Source organism: Oxyura jamaicensis, chromosome 3 (genome assembly GCF_011077185.1).
Source record: "Oxyura jamaicensis isolate SHBP4307 breed ruddy duck chromosome 3, BPBGC_Ojam_1.0, whole genome shotgun sequence".
In the NCBI taxonomy this organism is placed as follows: domain Eukaryota; kingdom Metazoa; phylum Chordata; class Aves; order Anseriformes; family Anatidae; genus Oxyura; species Oxyura jamaicensis.
Window position 1 is genome coordinate 83,945,354 of NC_048895.1, and position 19,468 is coordinate 83,964,821.

At 35.2% G+C, this 19,468-nt stretch overlaps 1 protein-coding gene across 1 annotated transcript in view; it reads right to left on the minus strand.

The window, feature by feature from the left end:
- BCKDHB (branched chain keto acid dehydrogenase E1 subunit beta) overlaps positions 1-19,468 on the minus strand; it is a 116,617-nt gene that overhangs the window by 4,745 nt on the left and 92,404 nt on the right. Inside the window, exon 9 of the mRNA XM_035322164.1 lies at positions 851-1,003. Coding sequence (XP_035178055.1) covers positions 863-1,003 — 141 coding nt within the window. The 3' untranslated portion in view covers positions 851-862. The remainder of the gene's footprint in view (positions 1-850; positions 1,004-19,468) is intronic.

Here is a 19,468-nt window from a genome sequence, read left to right on the forward strand (position 1 = left end):
CAAAATAACTGTCTTTAAAAATACCTGATCTTACTTTTCAGGATGTAAGACATTTAATTTTCTGATTGATCAAGGAAGGAAGGCAATTCATTTCAAACACTGACTTCCGTGGCACTACTAAAAAAAATATTTAGATACTTTTCAGACTGAAGGCCCAAAGCCATGTCCCCCTCTACTCTGCCCTCGTGAGGCCCCACTTGGAGCCCTGTACCAAGGTCTGGGCTCCCCCCACATAACAAGGATGTGGACCTGTTAGAGCAGGTCCAGAGTAGGGCCACAAGGATGATGAGGGCTGGAGCACCTCTGCTATGAAGACAGGCTGAGAGAGCTGGGGCTGTTCAGTCTGGAGCAGAGAAGGAGACCTCTCCAAGGAGACCTCATTGTGGCCTTTCAGACCTTAAATGGGGCTTATAAAAAAAATGGAGAGCGACTTTTTACGTGAGCAGATAGTGGTAGGGTAAGGGAAAATGGTTTTAAACTAAAAGAGGGGAGATTTAGATGAGATGGTAGGAGGAAATTATTCACTCAGAGGTTGGGGGACTGGAACAGGCTTCTCAGAGAAGCTGTGGATGGCCCATGTGTGGAAGTGTTCATGGCCAGGTTGGATGGGGACCCTGGGCAACCTGATCTGGTGGGAGGTGTCCATGTCAGGGGGGAGGTGTCCGCCCATGTCAGGAGGGTTGGAAACAGATGATCTTTAAGGTCCCTTCCAACCCAAACTGTTCTGTGATTATATGATTTGATTCTTGTTAAAGAAAAATAAAGGAGCAGTACCTTATCCCCAAACCATGCAATCACCCTGTTGGAACATTTTACAGGTAAACTATCAAAGTAAGACATCATTTCTCACCTGTACTACTGATCAGTAGTTAATCATTTTTCGAAGAGCATCATAGCATTTCCATTTGTCTGGGATGTAGAAAGGCTCATAGATGTGAGGGAAAGGAGTGTCATAGCCACAGACTCTTGAAATAGGAGCCTCCAAATTCAGAAAGCATTCCTCCTATTAACAGAAATATAGGATAAATGTTAGTGAAGCCATTATTTGCAGGAGTCTTGCATCACAAATTGAGGTCAGATGAACTTTGCCAGACTGACAGTCCTGGAAACTGAAACCTTCTATTTATATCACAGCATAAGTATTCCAGACCAGAACATTACTTCCTTTTGCCCACAGGTCCATATTAAAATAACAATTTTCTATTAATGTTATTTTCATTTTCTACATGTGTGCTGCATTAAACTGTATGCAGGTTATATTTAGTACATCTGCTATACATCCAGAAAAATGCTGCCAAGAAGAAAAAAAAAATATTTTAGGAACAAAGGAATAAAGAGTTTCTTTCCTGTGCCACTTTTAAACAAACAGAAGAATTACGTAACCTAAGAGTGCATGTTATTTGTTGGATACACAAGCATCACATTTAAACTTCTTTGAACCCTTAGGTAATTAAGGCTCTGTCTGAGAAGTGCTAAGCACTCGCAGAAATTATGAATTTGAACTTGAATGCATTTCCACATCTCCAACCCTTGAGTCAAATCTATGCTCTACACAAATAAACACAACTTTTGTTCTGTTCAGAAATCAGATCTGGCAACTGAGAGAGTTTCTTTACTCAGCCTACTAAGGCACAAACTTTGCACCACATTAATCTGAAAATAACCTGTGGAAATATGTGTAAAGTGTTACCAGCTTTAATAACCAAATACACAGTGGGGTCTCAAATAGGAGAGCAAAGACCATGGCAACTGCAAAAAGTGGATGCAGTAGTACCTCTGTCAGATCAAATCAGTGTCAGTGCTGATTATCATCTCATTTTCCCCCACATCTTTAGCATATGTGTCCACTTTCCAGAGCAGACAAATGAAGAGACAAAACACGTCTTCTCCCAGACTCTCCCTTACAGATCGCAGCAACTGAGACATCCTGGCCAACTTCCTCCGTATTTGAATCAACAAAATAGAAGGTAATATTTTATCTACCAGTCCTTTTCTACCAAGTACACAAAGAAAAGAGTTAAACAGCTAAGCTTTTCAGCAGCAAAGTGCTAAGTATGTCCTTGAACTGATGAACTGTTTTGAATGAATGTTGCCTTGTAATCAATGGCAGCCTAACTAACATACTGTGCTTTCTATATATCGTGATACATGGTAGCATAGAAGGAACTCATAACACATGAATAGTTTTTCTCCAGCTACCATTTCTGTGCAGTGTGAATGGACGTCTTTATCTGAAGTTGATGGAAGCAAAATATTCAGGAGGTTTTGAGACTGCACACAGTTTTGTCACATTTAATAGCAAACTAACCCACCTAGAAAGCTTCAGAGTCTGAATGGGTCTGAGGTTAAGATAAATGCAACCAGTAACAAGATTTTTGAGATCCATTTTCAGACTCACCTTTTTACTTGTAAAGTGAAAGATCCATGTTAGTACAAAACACTGGGAAGCAGAGCGTATTAAATCCTTTACCTGTCCATGAGCCCAATCACAATGTCCCACCCCAGCCTGCTGGCAAGGGTATTTTTGACAGAAATCGGCCTTTACTTCCCACGCTGTGACTGCCAAAAAGGTAAAGCTATAGCTTTGGGAAAATCCATTAAAATTGCCCTACCCAGACCGCCCATGAGATTGCACTACGCCAAACCACACAGGTGTATTCTAGACCCACAGCCTCCCAGTTCCACACCCGACTTTTAGACTTTCACTGGATCACTACACAGGACAGATCTTTGTTTAATGTCACAATCAGCTCTGCGGTAATGGCCCATCCCAAATAAAGTACAGAAACTTCACTACAGTGCACTGAAAATGTTCACTGCAATATTCCCCATACACTGGGGCATCCATGCAGAGACCAGCCCTTCAGTAGCCCAACCAGTCAACAGAGAAGTACTGTCTGCAACTGGCAAGGTGCTATACTGAATCAGCCCCCAGGCGTGGCTGTAAACATTAATCTCATCTTGCAAAGCCACATCACGTAAAATATTTGCAAGTATTCCTTTTTATGGAAGTTATCTGTATTTTATTTAATACAGAATAACAATGAAGTCATAAGGCTTTCCGAACTCCACTTGTTTGCGTTTTTTTTTTCTTTATGGAGAACCCATAACTGCTGTTACAAACAATCTCTTGTGGTTTTAAAGCTCAGCAATTCCTTTCAGTTTAAATATATACAAAAGTTTTGAAACTTTTACAGCTTCCAGAGCTATATGGATTGCCTTGCCTCTGCGAAGAAGTCAGACAGAGAAGCTGAGATGAGCAGACTGATGTATTGTCAGATACCATCCAAAACCAAAAATAACCTACAAGTCTGTCTGTGTGTTGACATGTATGCACAACTCTCTTGAATTGTTTTTCTGTAGGTAATGGTGTGTGTTTGTAGGAGTTTATCTAAGTGATTCCACTGTATGAATTAAGTATTTCAGAGGCAGAAAAAACAGGCCCAAACTCCCAGCCAAACCCATAAAGGAACCAATTTACACCTCACAGATGTCAACACCTTTTCAAGAAGCTTCACACCCAAGTGACTTTGATTATAACAGCGTCACAGAAAGAATGTCACATTGTAATAAAGTAATTTTCCTAGAAAAGTAATTTCCCTAGAAGATTGGTAAAATTTGCATTAACAATATACTGAATAAACTGCTTACGGTTTTCAGAGTAACAATAAGTCTTACAATGTATTTTTTTCCTTACCTTGCATACCTAAAGTCATAACGTAAATCCTATAGACATGTTTATGTTATTTCACAGAGGATTGTTAGATTATTGATGCATATATTTTATGAATGCAGTGTCTGAGTCAGGTGATGTGTTGGTTATGGAGCTTCCTGGAATAAATCCCACAGAGTCAATGATGAGAAACAGAAATGCTGCAGACCTAGCAAAAGGAAGATGATTCAATTGACATTACTAGATCTACAGATTTACTGACAATATTGGCAAGAATATTGGTAAGAGCAAATTGCAAAGAAATGCTTCTAAGTTTTTTGTTTGTTTATTTTTAAGACTGTGAATAAAATCGTAATCCATAAGGTATATTAGAATATTTGAATAAGGTACCTGAAAACAATCAAGAAAATGCAGATTACAGACTTTTACTTTACAATGTAGAAATACTGTAGAGGCAAGAGTCTTGATCTTGCTAAGAGTTTGGAAAATACTTGACTTCAGCATCATGGTTCTCATTCAAAACATAATGAGGTTAATGTTTTTACAATTTTCAATGTGCTTATTGTAGGATAGCTGGATTTACATACAGAATCACAGATATTCCTGCCATATGCTAAGTATTTGGACCCTCTTCCCCCAAAAAAGTCACAAATCCACACATTTTGCATATGAGCAGTCGCAGAGCAGGCTTAGGAAAATTTCATCATAAGCTGACTTAGAGGGAGACAGTATTATTTTTTTTTCCCCCAAACATATAGGCTGGTTTGATAGAAGATACTACTTCTTTATCAGCAGTGCTTTAGATACATTTAGATACACAACAAGTCTTTTCTAGAACTGGGGCCTTTGATTATTTTGGTCTATAATTAGGTTTGGAGCCAGTTTTGCTTAAAATATAACTAACACAATTTATCAGGTCATGGGGTGTTACCTCCGGAATCAGTTCTAATCTCTGGAACAATATATTCAGTTGAATCCTTTAAATTTAAAGCAAAGCAAACTTTTTCACATAGTTACAGAATATGAATCTGGCAGCTTGATGGCATTCATTTAACAACTGCAATCTAAGCAAATGAGATGATGCTCTTCATTAGATGGCATTATACTCAGAAGAATCATAGTGTTAGCAAGAGCTGGATGCTAATACAAAAAATAGTCTGTGGACATATTTCTAACTCATCTTCCCTTTGATCAGCACATCAAAACACCTGTCTTATGTGGCTTCTTGTTCACAGCTGCTGTTGAAAGTTAAACTGTATGAGAAACAACAGGTCACCTGATGAAGAATACGATACTGCCTCATCTGCTGTCATGCCAGATTTTTTGCACCTGTGCAACCACACTGTAGAGAAATATAACTGAGTATATTAAATATAAAACATCCAGCTCTTTTTAAGGAGTAATTAGAAGACATCCATTATACAAGCCTACCAGCACAAGTACGCTGCAGTGTTTAAAAGAATGATAGAAGATCAAAATTTTACATTTTAAACTGATTTACTCCATACCTCTTGGGCATATGAGAGCTAGTACTGCCTGAAGTGTTTTTGCACTGTAAAGGAATGCAAGCTTAAAGGCTTTAATAAGGCTCTGCTTATTCAAGAAAGACTATTAAAAATCTTAAAGCTAAATGTTTTTGAAGTAAAGTAGGTATGGGGTTTCTGATTCAGTGTAAAATGCTTAAAGTTCAATTTTTAAAAGCAGTATGAAAAAGTCACACTCGTTACTAGAACATCTATTAGATTCCAAAATTCAGCTAAATTATTTCAACTGAAATACTTTTGTTAGAGAAAAATGCTTAGAAGGGAACATACATGGTTGTTACAAAGATTAAAATTAGGATTTTTACATATATATATATATATTAATTCTACTACTCTGTAGAACATGCTCTAAGCTGGGAAAACTTTTGTTAAAAAATCAATTATTTCTCTAACATTTTATGTTCCAGGAGTCTCTCCCATGCTATGCTTATTTTGCAACACTGCAGATACTCAGAAAAGATGAAGAGCTTAAACATTATCACATGACTACAGAGCTGCTAAATGGCAACAATGATTTTACAACTCCTTTTTTCAGTACAGGAGTTCAGTTTCTGTAGGACAACAAACAAAAAAAAAATCAATTTTAAACACTAACATAAATAGACCAAGTTGGATGGAGCTTTAACATTTCTTTTGGTGTTATAGCTGTTAAAATAAAAATAAGACTCAACATAAGTTTAAAGTTAATGATATAAAACAAAGCATAGGAAAATTCTGAGGCAAGACTATTTATTTTTCTGCAGAAAATAACTGCAAAATTTAGACCCAAGAATTCACTGACCATTTGCAAAGGTTTAACTCAATTGCAAAATTTCTGTCAACAAGAATTTTGAATTTTGCCATCTGTAGAATATTCAATGATTTATCTTTTCAAGTATGTATTCAAATAACAGTTCAAAAGGAAAATTCTACAATTTTTCAGCTGTGTATTATCTACAACTGTAAGAATGAAACAAATCCTACTCTAGGCTAGTAATTAGCAAGATGAGCTCATTTATTTAGTTACTTACATTGAAACCTAGATAAAGATTTTCAAAGAGGCAGTTGATAAAAGCCAGTTCCATAAAAGGTGGATTTCATGCAACAACATCAATGTTAAGTACAGATTAAGTCTTTCTTCGGTTTCTGCTTATGAAAATACACTAATTTGAACAGTTTACTTTCAAGATCAGAAAAGTTCCCCAGTTTTCATATATCTCAGTTTTAGCACCGATACTTTCCCTGACAGCTGCAAGCACCAGATTTGAAGGTTGTTAAACAGAATATGCTTTGACAACATATGTGTGTTATGTACTTCTGAACAGTCACTTCTATGAGCTCTGTAAGTGCTATACACCCATGAGACATTTTGAAGTGAAGATATGTTTGTTTTGGTTTGGTTTTTAGAGAGCTGTTGTTTTTTTTTCCAATGGCTTAGTCATATTCAACTTAAAATAACTATATAAATCTCCTCCTGTTAGTTGCAATAGTGATACATTTCTTTTCCTCAAAGAACTCTGCAGTTATAATTATTTAATGCTTAATTCTATCAAAAAGCTTTTTGCTTTTTATGAGATCATGATAAAACAATTATTTTATAACTTAGCACAGCTTGTAATGTTTATTTCTTACCAGTTATTTGAATTTACATAGTTAATATCCTGTCAAATACAAATAAATAGTAAATGGCTTGCTGATAAAATTATGTATTTCATGACTTCCAAATAGATAACATTTTTACTATGAAGTAGATCAACAATTAAAAAAGGAAGAAGAACCTGTGTGTGTGTGTGTGTTTCGTATAACTCATTGGCTTTTTACCATAAAAAAATAAGTAATGGTAAATACTGCCTTTGTGGAACTGAATCACATAAAACAATATTTATAGATGAAGTCCAATATAAAAGATGAAGTATTATAATATCAAATGAACAAGCTTATTTCCAATTAATTCATATCCCTCTTACATCCATCATGATAAAATAAATTCACTTCATATTTCTAATAAGCATCAAATCTATTTACAGTGTAAATAAAAAGTACCACAGTACTTTTAGAATGCAGACATATAAAGGACAATGCAGCATTTTAACATGAAAGCTTAATCCATCCTGTTTTAAATCATCTATGAGATGTTGCATTATCGTACTCATCAAAAGATAAAATAAATAAATAAAATAAAAAAAGAAGCTTGGTATATGACTTATTTGTATTAAGATCTTTACCAAAAAGGAAAGGGACAGCATGCAGCATGTCTGCTTTAAATATTGTCTTCATCGAAAGAAATACATACAGTTGTTGTTGTGGGTACAGTGGACAGGGACACAGGCACTGAGTAATATCTAGTTCTTTTATTTATAACACACACATTTAGAAAATAGATTTCTACCATCTATCACATACTTAAAAGTTTTCCCAATAAATGCTGAATGAATTTGAACAAAAAGATGTTTAAAAGATGTTTAAATTGCAAGCAATGTAAAATGAAGATGATACAAATGGAAGTAACTGACAATATGAAATGTAGGAACAAAGACATCTGTATGTAGTAAATGAAGTATTTTCAAAACTGCTCCCAGCAGGCAGGATACAACATTTGGTGCCATGACCGTAACTGCAATCCTGTAAGATGATGTTAGATCACTACAGCAACTGTGGGGTGGCTCCATACCTACAAGCCAATATTGTTAATACAGGCTCTTTTTCTATCACGCAGAAGTTGGAAAAAAAAAAAAAAAAAAAAAAAAAAAAAAAAAAAAAACCTGATTGAAATATTAAATTAACATTTTCTGGAAAGTCACTATCTAAAAAGAATCCAATATTACTTTTCCGTAATCTTTGATACGTTGCAGATACATATTTCTGTGTTTTGCTCTTGGCACATCATTAGCTGATGAAACTAATGACATTGAAAGGATGTTTTAATTCCTTTAAGTCACTGAAACATGTTTATGTTGCATATTTTTCCAGACCATTTGCAATTGCTTTATATTAAAAAACAACCAATTTACTCTGTCAAGCTCATTACTTCCATTTCACAGAAAAGAATGTGCATAATTAGACAGGGAAAACAAATGGGGATAATGTTGTCTTCACTGTCACTTGTGCCTCTGGGAGTTGTAAATATTCTGAAAGAAGATTTGACCAGAAATTCAGTGTCCTTCCTATGAGCTGAGTTTAATTTTTGAAATCCGTAAGCATTATTTTTTAAAGTCATACCTTTTGTAGCTCACACACTGAAATTAACTGCTCACAGGCAAAACAGCACTAAATTCACAGTGAATATTTCATAAGCAGTAAAGAGTTCTCTAATTTCAGAATGGGTGAACCAAAATTAACTTTTCTAGCTTCAATAGTTTATGGATGACAGGAGACACTAAATGGCAAGTTTGTCTACCTTCGATTTTACAGTGGGTCTCATCACTATTCATTTATGCAATATAGCCCTGTTATACATGGAGAAATTTTATATGAATTCAAGAATATCTTATTTCTTACTTATTTTACATCTTTTGAGGCTTCATTATTTGTGTTAAGACAACACCAGTTATCTTAGAAATGTGTCTGATTGAGCTGGGTTCTCACGCATACACTGTTTTGAAGATTACCTTCCAAATTTAGTTTCAGCTAGCTTCACAAATGAATGGTAATAATCTTAACAAACAACATCAGTCTTGCACTGGGTTATTAAAGTTCTCTTTGTCAGGTTTACAACACAACCACTCCAACAAACGCTCATGGCAGCAGTATTAACTTGAAGCTGTTGGGACTACAGACATGGTCAGTGACTTGTCCTGGTAGCAGAGCTCTACATAAACCTTACATAAGGTCTCTCAAACAAATTAGATATGTACTTCATATATCCCATATTTAACCAAATTCTTCAAATAGAAGTTACTTATTCTGTAGAGCAGCAAACAACCTCACAGCATGTTCACTAGACATTATGTTATTCTACAGTAAATCCCAAGATTACTTTGCAGTTTCTTCAGACTAGTAGCAATTATGACTATTTTGTACCAGGAGCGCACATTTTCTAAAAGCTTGCCCTAAGCCCCACAGACTGTTACAATGCCCCAAGAGTATCTGAAGATACTTGCTTCATTTAATTAGTTGTCATTGCTAACTCATCTGTTCAGTCCATGATCCTGCAAACTACTATACGTACGTTAACATGGGTGAAAAATCCAAGTGAAATCAACAGATCTAAAGTGCCTGCATAAAATTATGTATATGTAAAAACATTTGTAGATTGTCATTTTCCCTCATGAACAAGCAATATAATACACATTTGTTCAGATTTTTCAGTGAGGATCATCTGACTTCTACTTACATCCAACACCATTTAATCACAAAGCTTGAAATACCCTATCAATATAATCACATTTTGTACTTTTAGATCATCTATGATCTAAATCTAAATCATGATTCTAATCACGATTAAATACTTTGCAAGCACATCTCTTAGTTAAGCTTAATGTGCCAGAAGTGACTGAAAGGATTTACTACTAAGAGTCTTAACAACCAGTGAGTGTATTTTTATTTTTACAGCTGTTCATGCAGCTCAGAGATTCTTGCAAAGACAGCCTTGTCAATCTGCACATCTAGCCCAGTAAAACAGTGAAACAGAAGTACTTCACTCAACAAACTCTAATGAAATTATAAGGAAATTTAATTCCCGCTTCTGGTATTAAATAATTTTAAGATATACCAAAGCAATCTGCACTTTTTTGACCGTACAAAATAAAAACTACTGCCATTTTGATTGACCATCATTAAACATTTCACTATTGCAAACCAAGTCAGCCAGGGAGAAGCAAGTACAAAGGAAACGATCCCTTCCGTGCATGAAGAGGTGGGACCTAGTGTTTTCCGCAGCATTATTTAACATACCATCTTTGTAAAATGATCTCGTATACGGAGAGATGGACGGTGGGGGGGAGAAGGAAGGGAGGGGGAAATATTATATTACTTGAAACAGATGTATAAGGAAATTTATAGCATATTCTTTAAAGCAAGCTGGTGTTTTTAATTTAATTTATAGATTTCATAGAAGCTGCTTGATGATTCAAACCCACAGACAGAAGTATTCTACAGCAAAGTTTAAACTAGTATGTTAAATATCCTCTGTGTAATGGTAAAAATAAGTGACTCATAAGTATAGAGAGGCGGTTTTTATTTTACAGAAAAAAATATGGAGAGAAATGCAAGAATTTTACAAAACATAAAAAAGGATTACTGTAGAAAAATACTCAAACGCTGAATGAACTGCACTGGGGATTGAGCAAACTGTATACAGGCTGACTTGAAAAGCATGAAAGAATTATTTTATCAAAAAACTTCACATTATTATATGAAATTATGCACAACTTTCTTACAATAATTAGCTTTTCTTCTTTCCCAAAGATATGTACTTGTTTGATAGCTTTAATTATTTTTCACTACATTGCCTAAGTTGTCTTCACATAAACACCCTACATAGCTATTGCACTGTAAAGAAAAATTGGTATTGCTCTCCTTAGTCGAGACAACAAAATAATAAAAAAGCTTTAAGAAAAGAAGAAAATAATACTTAAAATTTTCCATCTAGAAAAAGTAAATGCAACTGTTATAATAGAACAAGAGGTGTGCTGTAAATTACTTTCATTTTAAGATATTTAATACAACTATCAAAAAAGCTAACATTTTATCTCTTCATTTAAGAACTGCTCTAAAAATGAAGACCATGAAAAACATATTTCAAAGGCTCTGAAATTTTAGTTTACTTTTATCCCAGAATTAACAACGCAAAACTATTGACCTGATTGACCTGTCACCTGGCAAAAAATTCCAGGTATAAAAACAAATGGACGGAAACTGTGAAGTACCCAGCAGCAACATTTAAGAACACAAATGCATTTAAGAACACAAATAGATGCAATAGAATTAATTATGTTTAAACATTAGAGAGACATAAAGGTAGAAGTTAATAGCAGAAGTTAAATGTATATTCTGAGAGTCTCACTGACGTTTTCATTGGATCAAGACCAAGTATTTAACTTGTTCCATGGTTTAGAACTGGCCATTTTAAAAATACATACACGCACACATATATACATAAAATGATGACGTGAAGTTTACTTTTACATTAAATCAAGTATGAAGTTCTAATTTTCACTCCAGTAATGAACTTCCTGCTGTACATCTAGAACTGTAAATCTTTTATGTAACCTAGCCTGTCTCTTCACCAACTATGTTTTCTATTGCATAGAGATTTCTTAATAAAGATATAGAGTAAAAAGTGAAATATCTAAACTGTTGCCTTAGTTAACCTGAATAAACTGGCAGAATTTTCTTCTTCTCAGTTACACAAAGTGTCACTTTACAGTTGCCATGAAAAAAATAAGCTACTGGTAATATTGCAAAAAGAGGAAATTGCAACCCATCGCAGCTGAAATATTCTCTTCCCCCCTGTGGCTGTTAAATAGAAAAAATCAAAACATTTCCCTCATCTAAGTAAATTACAAAGCTATTTCTCTATTTATTCAGTAGGTAAATTTTTGCTGAGATTAATCTATCAACACAAGCTGCATTCCAAAGGAGTGGAGACACGGACAAACGGCTTTTGATACCACAAATAAAAAACAGAACTATGGTATGAATGGGGATTGTTTCAAAGTTTAGAAGGTCTGATTCTTAGAATTTAATCAGAAAACATCAGTCAATCTCACTCCTCTGGGGAAAAAAAAAAAAAAAATGCCACCATTATTAGATTAAAGCAGGATCCTTTAAGAATTAGGGTCTCTATGTCAATTGATTTTTTCAATATTTAAAATACTTTTGGAAAAACATTGGGCTTCTTGTTTCACCTCATATCCAGTACTGTAATTAGATGGTAGCATAAACTCCAGCTATTTGCAGTCACAGAGGCTGGGATATATGACATATAATAGGAAGCATAAAGAAGAAGAAACCAAAAAGCAGAGCTCTGTAGAAGTCTGAGTTTTCTTTAGGTTCTTTTCCTTTGCTAGTGGCCAAACCCACTGTTTGGCCAATTCCTGTCCCATAACATCACTTCTGGTGGCAGAAGTAAGGGATGAAGTGCACTGATATTGATGTTCTCTTCCAGCTGTGCAACCACAAGACCAAAACACATTTTTAAACACTGATTATCCATTCAGGGAAATTCCTGCTTCCACCATCCCACGTGTCTTAATTTCTTTTACTAAATCAGACCACCAGGCCATGTCCAACTGAGCAGCTTTTCTTTTCAGAACTTCTGAGAAAGCATAAGGACATAGGTCTTGACAAGGTCTCAGAACAGAAAGTTCAGTCTTTGCTATCACAGATGGCCACAGATGGTAACATAAATAGATCGTGTTTGACTGCATTGTACCATACTGTAGTGATACTGTAGTTACCATTCTTTTAATCACAGCTCCTGCTGTATGACAAGCAATCTTAAAACCCTTTTTCTAATTTCAAGCCTAATGTCATTCATTTGTTCACCGTATTCCAAGTAAAACAAGCTGTGATGATTACCTTTGGTTAATTCACATTAAATTGGTGAACAGGACTTGCATTCTGGTAGCCTTCATTCCCATTTGGCACTGTGAAGGTGCTCATAAAGCAGGTTCTCCACATCACTCACCTACCCTCACAGCTCACATAGTCTGGTTTCAATGCTTTTTTCTTAATACTAGTCAACCACACTTCTGTACAATGCTCTGCATGAGATCTGCATGAGATCAGAACCCCCTACAACAAAACAAATAATTACTATTGCTACTGGAAGGGTCTCTTCAAATGTACTTGTCCTTTATCCAAGTGCATGGTGTTGGTGGCACGTAACTAAGCAAAATGGATTTTTTCTTTTGCTCAGCTAATAAGCTATATGGTTATGAAAAAAAAAAAAAAAAAAAAAAAAAGTTATCAGTTCCTAGTTACGTAAGCTTGTAGTTTACATTATTAGACTGCAAGTTGTTTCTGCTTCTGAAAATCTCAACATCATCCAGGTTCATTACAAGATTTAAATTTTCACTCTATTAACAGTAGACCACCCTTGCGACTGACAAATTCTATTTTTTGTAACTAAGAAACTAAACTGAATATTAAGATCTAACCAAGTATTTAAAATGTCTGCTAGAAGCTTCTTACAAGATAATAACTTTTTTTCAGACCTCTATCTACTACAATTTCATTCTAAAAGCACATTTCATCATATACGTTGCAGTTCTTGTACTGTCAAGTTTTTGTTATGTTAGGATCTGTTAGGTTGATTCTGTCACAACAGAGACTTCCTATATAGAAAGCCTTGCAAATTCAGTAGCAAATTAAGTTTAAGAAAACATCAGCCTGACAAAAACTTGTATCAGAATACCATAACTGAAGAAAACAAGTACTTTATGTGTTTAGGAGGAAATTTAGATGATGAAGATGGAAGAGATGGAAGACCAATGTTGGAAAAAAAAAAAGAAAAAAAAAAAAAAAAAAAAAAAACAGCAGGTACAAAAGATTTTCTCATTGTGCTTGGCGACCTTGTATTTTGTTTTGCTTTTTTCCTTGTGTCAGCTGGTAGAAATACAGCCCACCAGTTCTGCTAACAACTGTAAGAAGGATTCCTTCAGACACTGTGGGCATGAGTAAAAGCCACAGAAGTAAAACTCACATGTAACACATTATTTTCATGGTTTGTATCCTCTGTGAATCCAGGGATACTCCAGAAATTATGGGTTTTGTTGGCTGCATATTTTCCTATCCATAGTAAAAATTAATATTGTATCATTTTGAATGCTTTACAATAATAAGAGGGTAGAGTAGCTTTCTCTGAACAGTATATGATTGTTCAAGATATTTCTACTTGTTTTAGTGGTCACCACAAATTATGCACAGAAAGAAAATCTTAACTTTTAGTGGTTAATAAACGACTTCAGCCTAGAAGACCCTCTGACCAAGCAAAGCAATAGCTGAGGTTTGCTGCAGTGTGGTGAGCAAAGCATCCTGAAACTCAAGTTGCTGCTTTGCAGTTTTCTTATTGCATATAATGGTTTCCAACAACCAATTATCTTTTGAAGGATTTATTTCTTATTTGCTATAACCTAAGTAACTACTGTTTGCTGTCTTAAAAACAGATTCAAGGCTTCTTTTTTCCTGTCTTATTTCCCCCCAAAATGGGAATATGAAATATGTATTTGAATTTCTCATTTCTAATCAACCAGTCTCTGGTTGTGCCGTTCCATGCCACATTAAGTTAGTCAGCTCCTTTGAAAAAGGAAAAAAAAAAAAAAAAAAAAAAAAGGCTTTTTTTCCTTTATTTTTGCATTTTCCTTTGGAATGGGCCTCTTCAGACTGAATGTTTCTAATTAAGGAAACTGTGGAACATTACTAAGGTAATGAACAACTAATAAATCCCCCCCCCCCAAAAAAAAAAAAAAACAGAAGAAAGCTATATATAACCTGTTTATAATGTAAAAGTAAATATTTTGGGGGCTCAAACTGATATAACCAAAAAAAACCTATGTCACACTAAAACAAAAGCAAATCAAAACTTTAATGCTATTCTTAAAAATTATGTAAAAGCTATGGCGGTTCAGAACAGACTGCGAAACGAATGGAATCTACCTCGCAGACAGCCTGCCAACACTGCAAAGCAGCTGAGCATCTTTACTTCTCAGTGATCACATGCTGCCCTCTGAAGATGTTTGCTCTTCCTGACTTGACTGTGAAGCAGGCCTGGAGTGACTAAATTACATTAGATTAATCTCACTTGAGTAACTATGTAGAAAATTCATATCCATGCCATCTCCCTGCAGTGAGCATCTTTACACAAGATCAGAGATAAAACAGTTAAACTGAATTATAGTGGAAGTCATTAACACCAAACTGGACCAACGTCAAACCTACAGTGCCTTGTGCGAGTGTCCACTGGTAACAGTAAAAGGGACAACGTCACTTTAAAAATCCTTTGTATTTCTCTCTCTATTCTGACCTTGTCAACTCGTAAAGGAGATAAATTTAAATGGACATAAAATAAAAGACAGCATTTTCATATGCTACCAGTACACAGATGGTGGAATGTATTTGGATCTTTCAAGTTTCTTGATTACGTGCTAGAATTCACAGTTGGTGTAACATTCAGCTTCTGTAATGAACTTGTATAAACTGGTAAAGAAAATGTCTAACAATACACTTTTCCATGCTCATAACACTGCACACCTCTAAACTCATAGGTAAAGCAGCTTTCAGAAACAGGTGGTTCCCCTCAGTAGCTCAAAAAAACATACATAAATGGGAGAAGTTCGACTCTCCCTACTCAACAATAAATTAGAGAACGATCATATGGAGAATGGTAGGAGATTCTTTGTAACTTTTGAAACTATAGAATTTAATAATTTTCTTCATATCTTCTTCACTTAGTGCTGTCATGCTTATTTATATGAGAAAGCATTTTCTTAGTATTCTGAATATAGACAGTGATTAAATACATAAAGATTAGAGGATTCTGCCTCAAAGGAAATTAGGTTTCTCAATTTTAGTTTAACCAAGCAGAATTCCTCTAAAGGGAAATTGTTAAAATGGACTTTGAAATACAACATTGATTAAGTAATCTTAGAATAAAACTGGATTGCTCATTCTGTATTAGTTACTAGGTTCTTGGCTCATCTGAAGCATTCTCAAAACATGCTCAAGATAAATTGCTTCTCTGAAGCATTCTGAATAAATGGGAACAATTTGCTTACTCAACAAACAGCAATATATGGTGTTACAAATGGTATTTTCAAAGGCATTTTCTATTCTTTCACTTCCGCTCTGTGGGACTGAACGCAGCGTAACTCCATCAATATATTTATTAGCATATAATTGCATAAATTCTACTAACATCAGTGTGGTACTTAGGGACATGGTTTAGTGGGTAATATTGATGGTAGGGGGGTGGTTGGAGCAGATGATCTTGGAGGTCTTTTCTAACCTTAATGATTTTATGATTCTAAAATTCTATATATTGTGGTTGACTCAGACATGTGTACTGCAGACTTGACATCTACCACACACATAAGAATATTTAATGTTAGTTTATATATATATTTGGTATTTTTTCAGCAAGCTAGAATTCATAAATCTGTTTCTTAACTGGAAAAAAAAAAAAAAAGAGAGAGAGAGAAAGAAAATAGTTCATAACAACATGTGCCCACTGCACAAAATGTACCTGGGCATGTTCTTCAGGATTCTTGCTAAGATAACACTGAAATCTTACACCACTATGATAGTGAAAGGAATATCTGTCTGCAACATACTCTTCGCCAAGATTTTTGTTTATCTTTAACTTTTTGTTGGTAGTAATTTCACATACAGACTTGGTGACTGATTTTACTTATTTTTGAATTGAAATTACTGATTTTTTTTTTTGTCAATCTATTGCAAGGGAAAAAATAAATAATCAATATAATTTTTCAGATAATTCTGTTTTGCTGTGCAAGGGATAATTCTCTCATTATAAAAACAAAAACAGACGATTCACAGTTTTCTAGCCATTCATAAGGACATAAACCTAGCATCGCCAAGTTTTTTATATAGTTAGAAATGCTCAAAACTCCAAGGTATGACTTCTATGAAATCTATTAACTACTACAAATGCTTTATGTCAGATATATTTATTTCTTATTTCAATTTCGTTTTTAAGGAATACAAAACTTTTAATGAAACTTGAGAAAAGCTAGAAAAGGGATGGGATCTAAGCCCTGCAAAACTCTAAAAACACGTGAAATGCCACTTTAGAATGTCATTTTACAAAAATGGCAAATCACCTTTATTTTAAAGGAGAAAAAAAAAAAAAGGCAAAAAATCTTCACTATATTACCAGTATTTCTAGGCAGTTTGGTACATGCTGAGGAAAAACATCTAGCAAGTTGACACAAGTTTAATAATCTTTTCAGCCTTGTAATGTCTACACTGTAAACTTTTTGCTTTCTCCCACCATTAATATAATTCATTCTCTCTGTGACCACTTATTATTATTTTGACAGCCTCATATGAGCTGATAGCTCAAAAAGGCCATAGCCAGATCAGCACGATACTGCTCTATGCCAGGCAAATCTGTATTCTTGAGGATTTCTTTTATTACCCCTTTGGGCGGACAGCCCTACAAGATGAATGCTGTAGCTGAGAACTAGCGAACCTTGCTGGCCCTAGCACCCAAAGTAACACTAGGGTTTGACCAACTTTAAAACTACCCACTATTTTTGGAAGCCAGTGAAAAATAACTCTCAGGACAGACCTCACTCAGTTTTTCAGATGGTCATTCCTGATGTTGACACATCAGAAAATAGTGCCTTAGCCACATATGACTACATCTAAGCTTCTGGTTTCCAATCTGTTTCAGCTCAGGTACACCTCTTTTTCAGCTCAATTTATTTTTCTCTCCAAATTTTATCAATGCACACCACAAGACCGTCTACTTGGAGTAGATCTTCTACTTCACTGATAATTAGCTGCTGAAGAACTTTGACTGCACCTGACCGTATGTGAAGGCATGTACTCATGTCTGGTTTCCCAGACCTAATACTTCTTCTCCAGAAGGAATACACACACTCCAAATGACCTCCCTGCACTGTCATCCTCCAGATACTTTGGCAAGCTGTGTAATTTCCAATCCCCTCCCTATGCATCTTCTCTCACTCTCTGAGTAAATCAGAAAAAAATCTGCCTCTAGGAATCCCTGCAGTTACATTACACCCACTTTATCATCCTAAATATTATATTTGTTTCTAAAGAATTACTCAGGCTCTTTACACATACCAAGAAAAACTTCCTGCTTGGAGTTGTTTTAAAATGTTTTAGAACTTTTTTTTTTTTTCCTGTAGCCATTTTTGGGAAGTTACAATGGTTTCACCTTATGTAATATAACACACCCTAAACTAATATAGGCTCTGCAGAAGCTTCTAAAACCCTTTATGGATTTTGTCTAAAAACACTGAATGAGACATTGTAAAGTCACACTGAAAGGTATGCTAAAATCCTAATAAACTTAAACTATACTAAAAATATAACTATATTCCTCTGAAAAATTAGCCTCTGGCAAAAGCAGACTTCTCCACAAAGACATAAATTATGTCTATATTGTAAGAACGTTGAATATATAAATGCATCATCTTCATTCTATTAAGTTGTCTACGTGCTGCTACAGCAATAGAATAACCCATACTAAAACATCCTACGCACCAGGGGAACCATATATCACAAGGGTCAAAAACTTTTTCTTGTCATTTGGTCAAAAAATCTTGCTCCCTCTCACTAGTTTCTTAAGAAGAGTTGAAGAAATCATAGAATCACTAAGGTTGGAAAAGACCTTCAAGATCATCTGGTCCAACCATTACCCCAACTACCAATGCCAGCCACTAAACCACGACCTGATCAGTCCTGATGATCTGAAAATCAAGTGGAATTCTCTGAACTCTGCTCTTCCAAGAAATAGGTGGTGCTAGGGAAAAGACCACCCCCTACGTGGTATGCAAAAAGTACAGCTTGAATTTCTCACCCTGGCTGGCAGCAGAAAAGTAGGTATCTGTTGGGGAGGGAAATCAGTGGGATTCTGAAAGTGAATTTTCAAAATCTCAACCAGAAGCCTATTCGCCACCTACATCCTGTATAGGCTAGTTAAATGACATGTCCCAAATCCTGACATGAATTTAAAATAAAAATAAAATAAAATAAATTTTAAAAAGGTTAATATTGGAAAGAGGAGCATTCTCCCCAAGGCACCCCAAAAGAAGAAGTGAACAAGGAAGCAAGAGTGAGTAGGGCACTTCTGCTCCATGTCTCATCTTGGGGACCGGAGCTCCTGAACTCCCGTTCCTCCTCGTACATACATTTTATCCAATGGCTGTGAACACAAAATAAAGCAGACCAGGAAAGAGATTCAGATTTTCAATCAAGAATGGCACTTATGTCAGAAATTCCATCTGGAAAGACAGAACTGCTGCCTGACATACTGTCTGCTAAAACTGCAAAAATATATGATGATTTTCTGACAGAACATTTTGTCAAATAATCTACAGCCAGTCCAAATATAGAGGCATTTTATCTTTTTTTGCTAAAGGATGAAAGGGTTGCATGTAATTAGCTTCCTGCCTGACTGCAATAACAGGTTTGGAGGGACTGTGTACAAGCAGCCCCAAAACAATGGAACAGGATGGTCATTCATCCTCCAGGTCCCGAGTGATTTTCATCTGTCATCTTCTTTCCCTACCATTATTTCATTGGAAATAGCTACAACTTAGAGATGCATTCAATTATA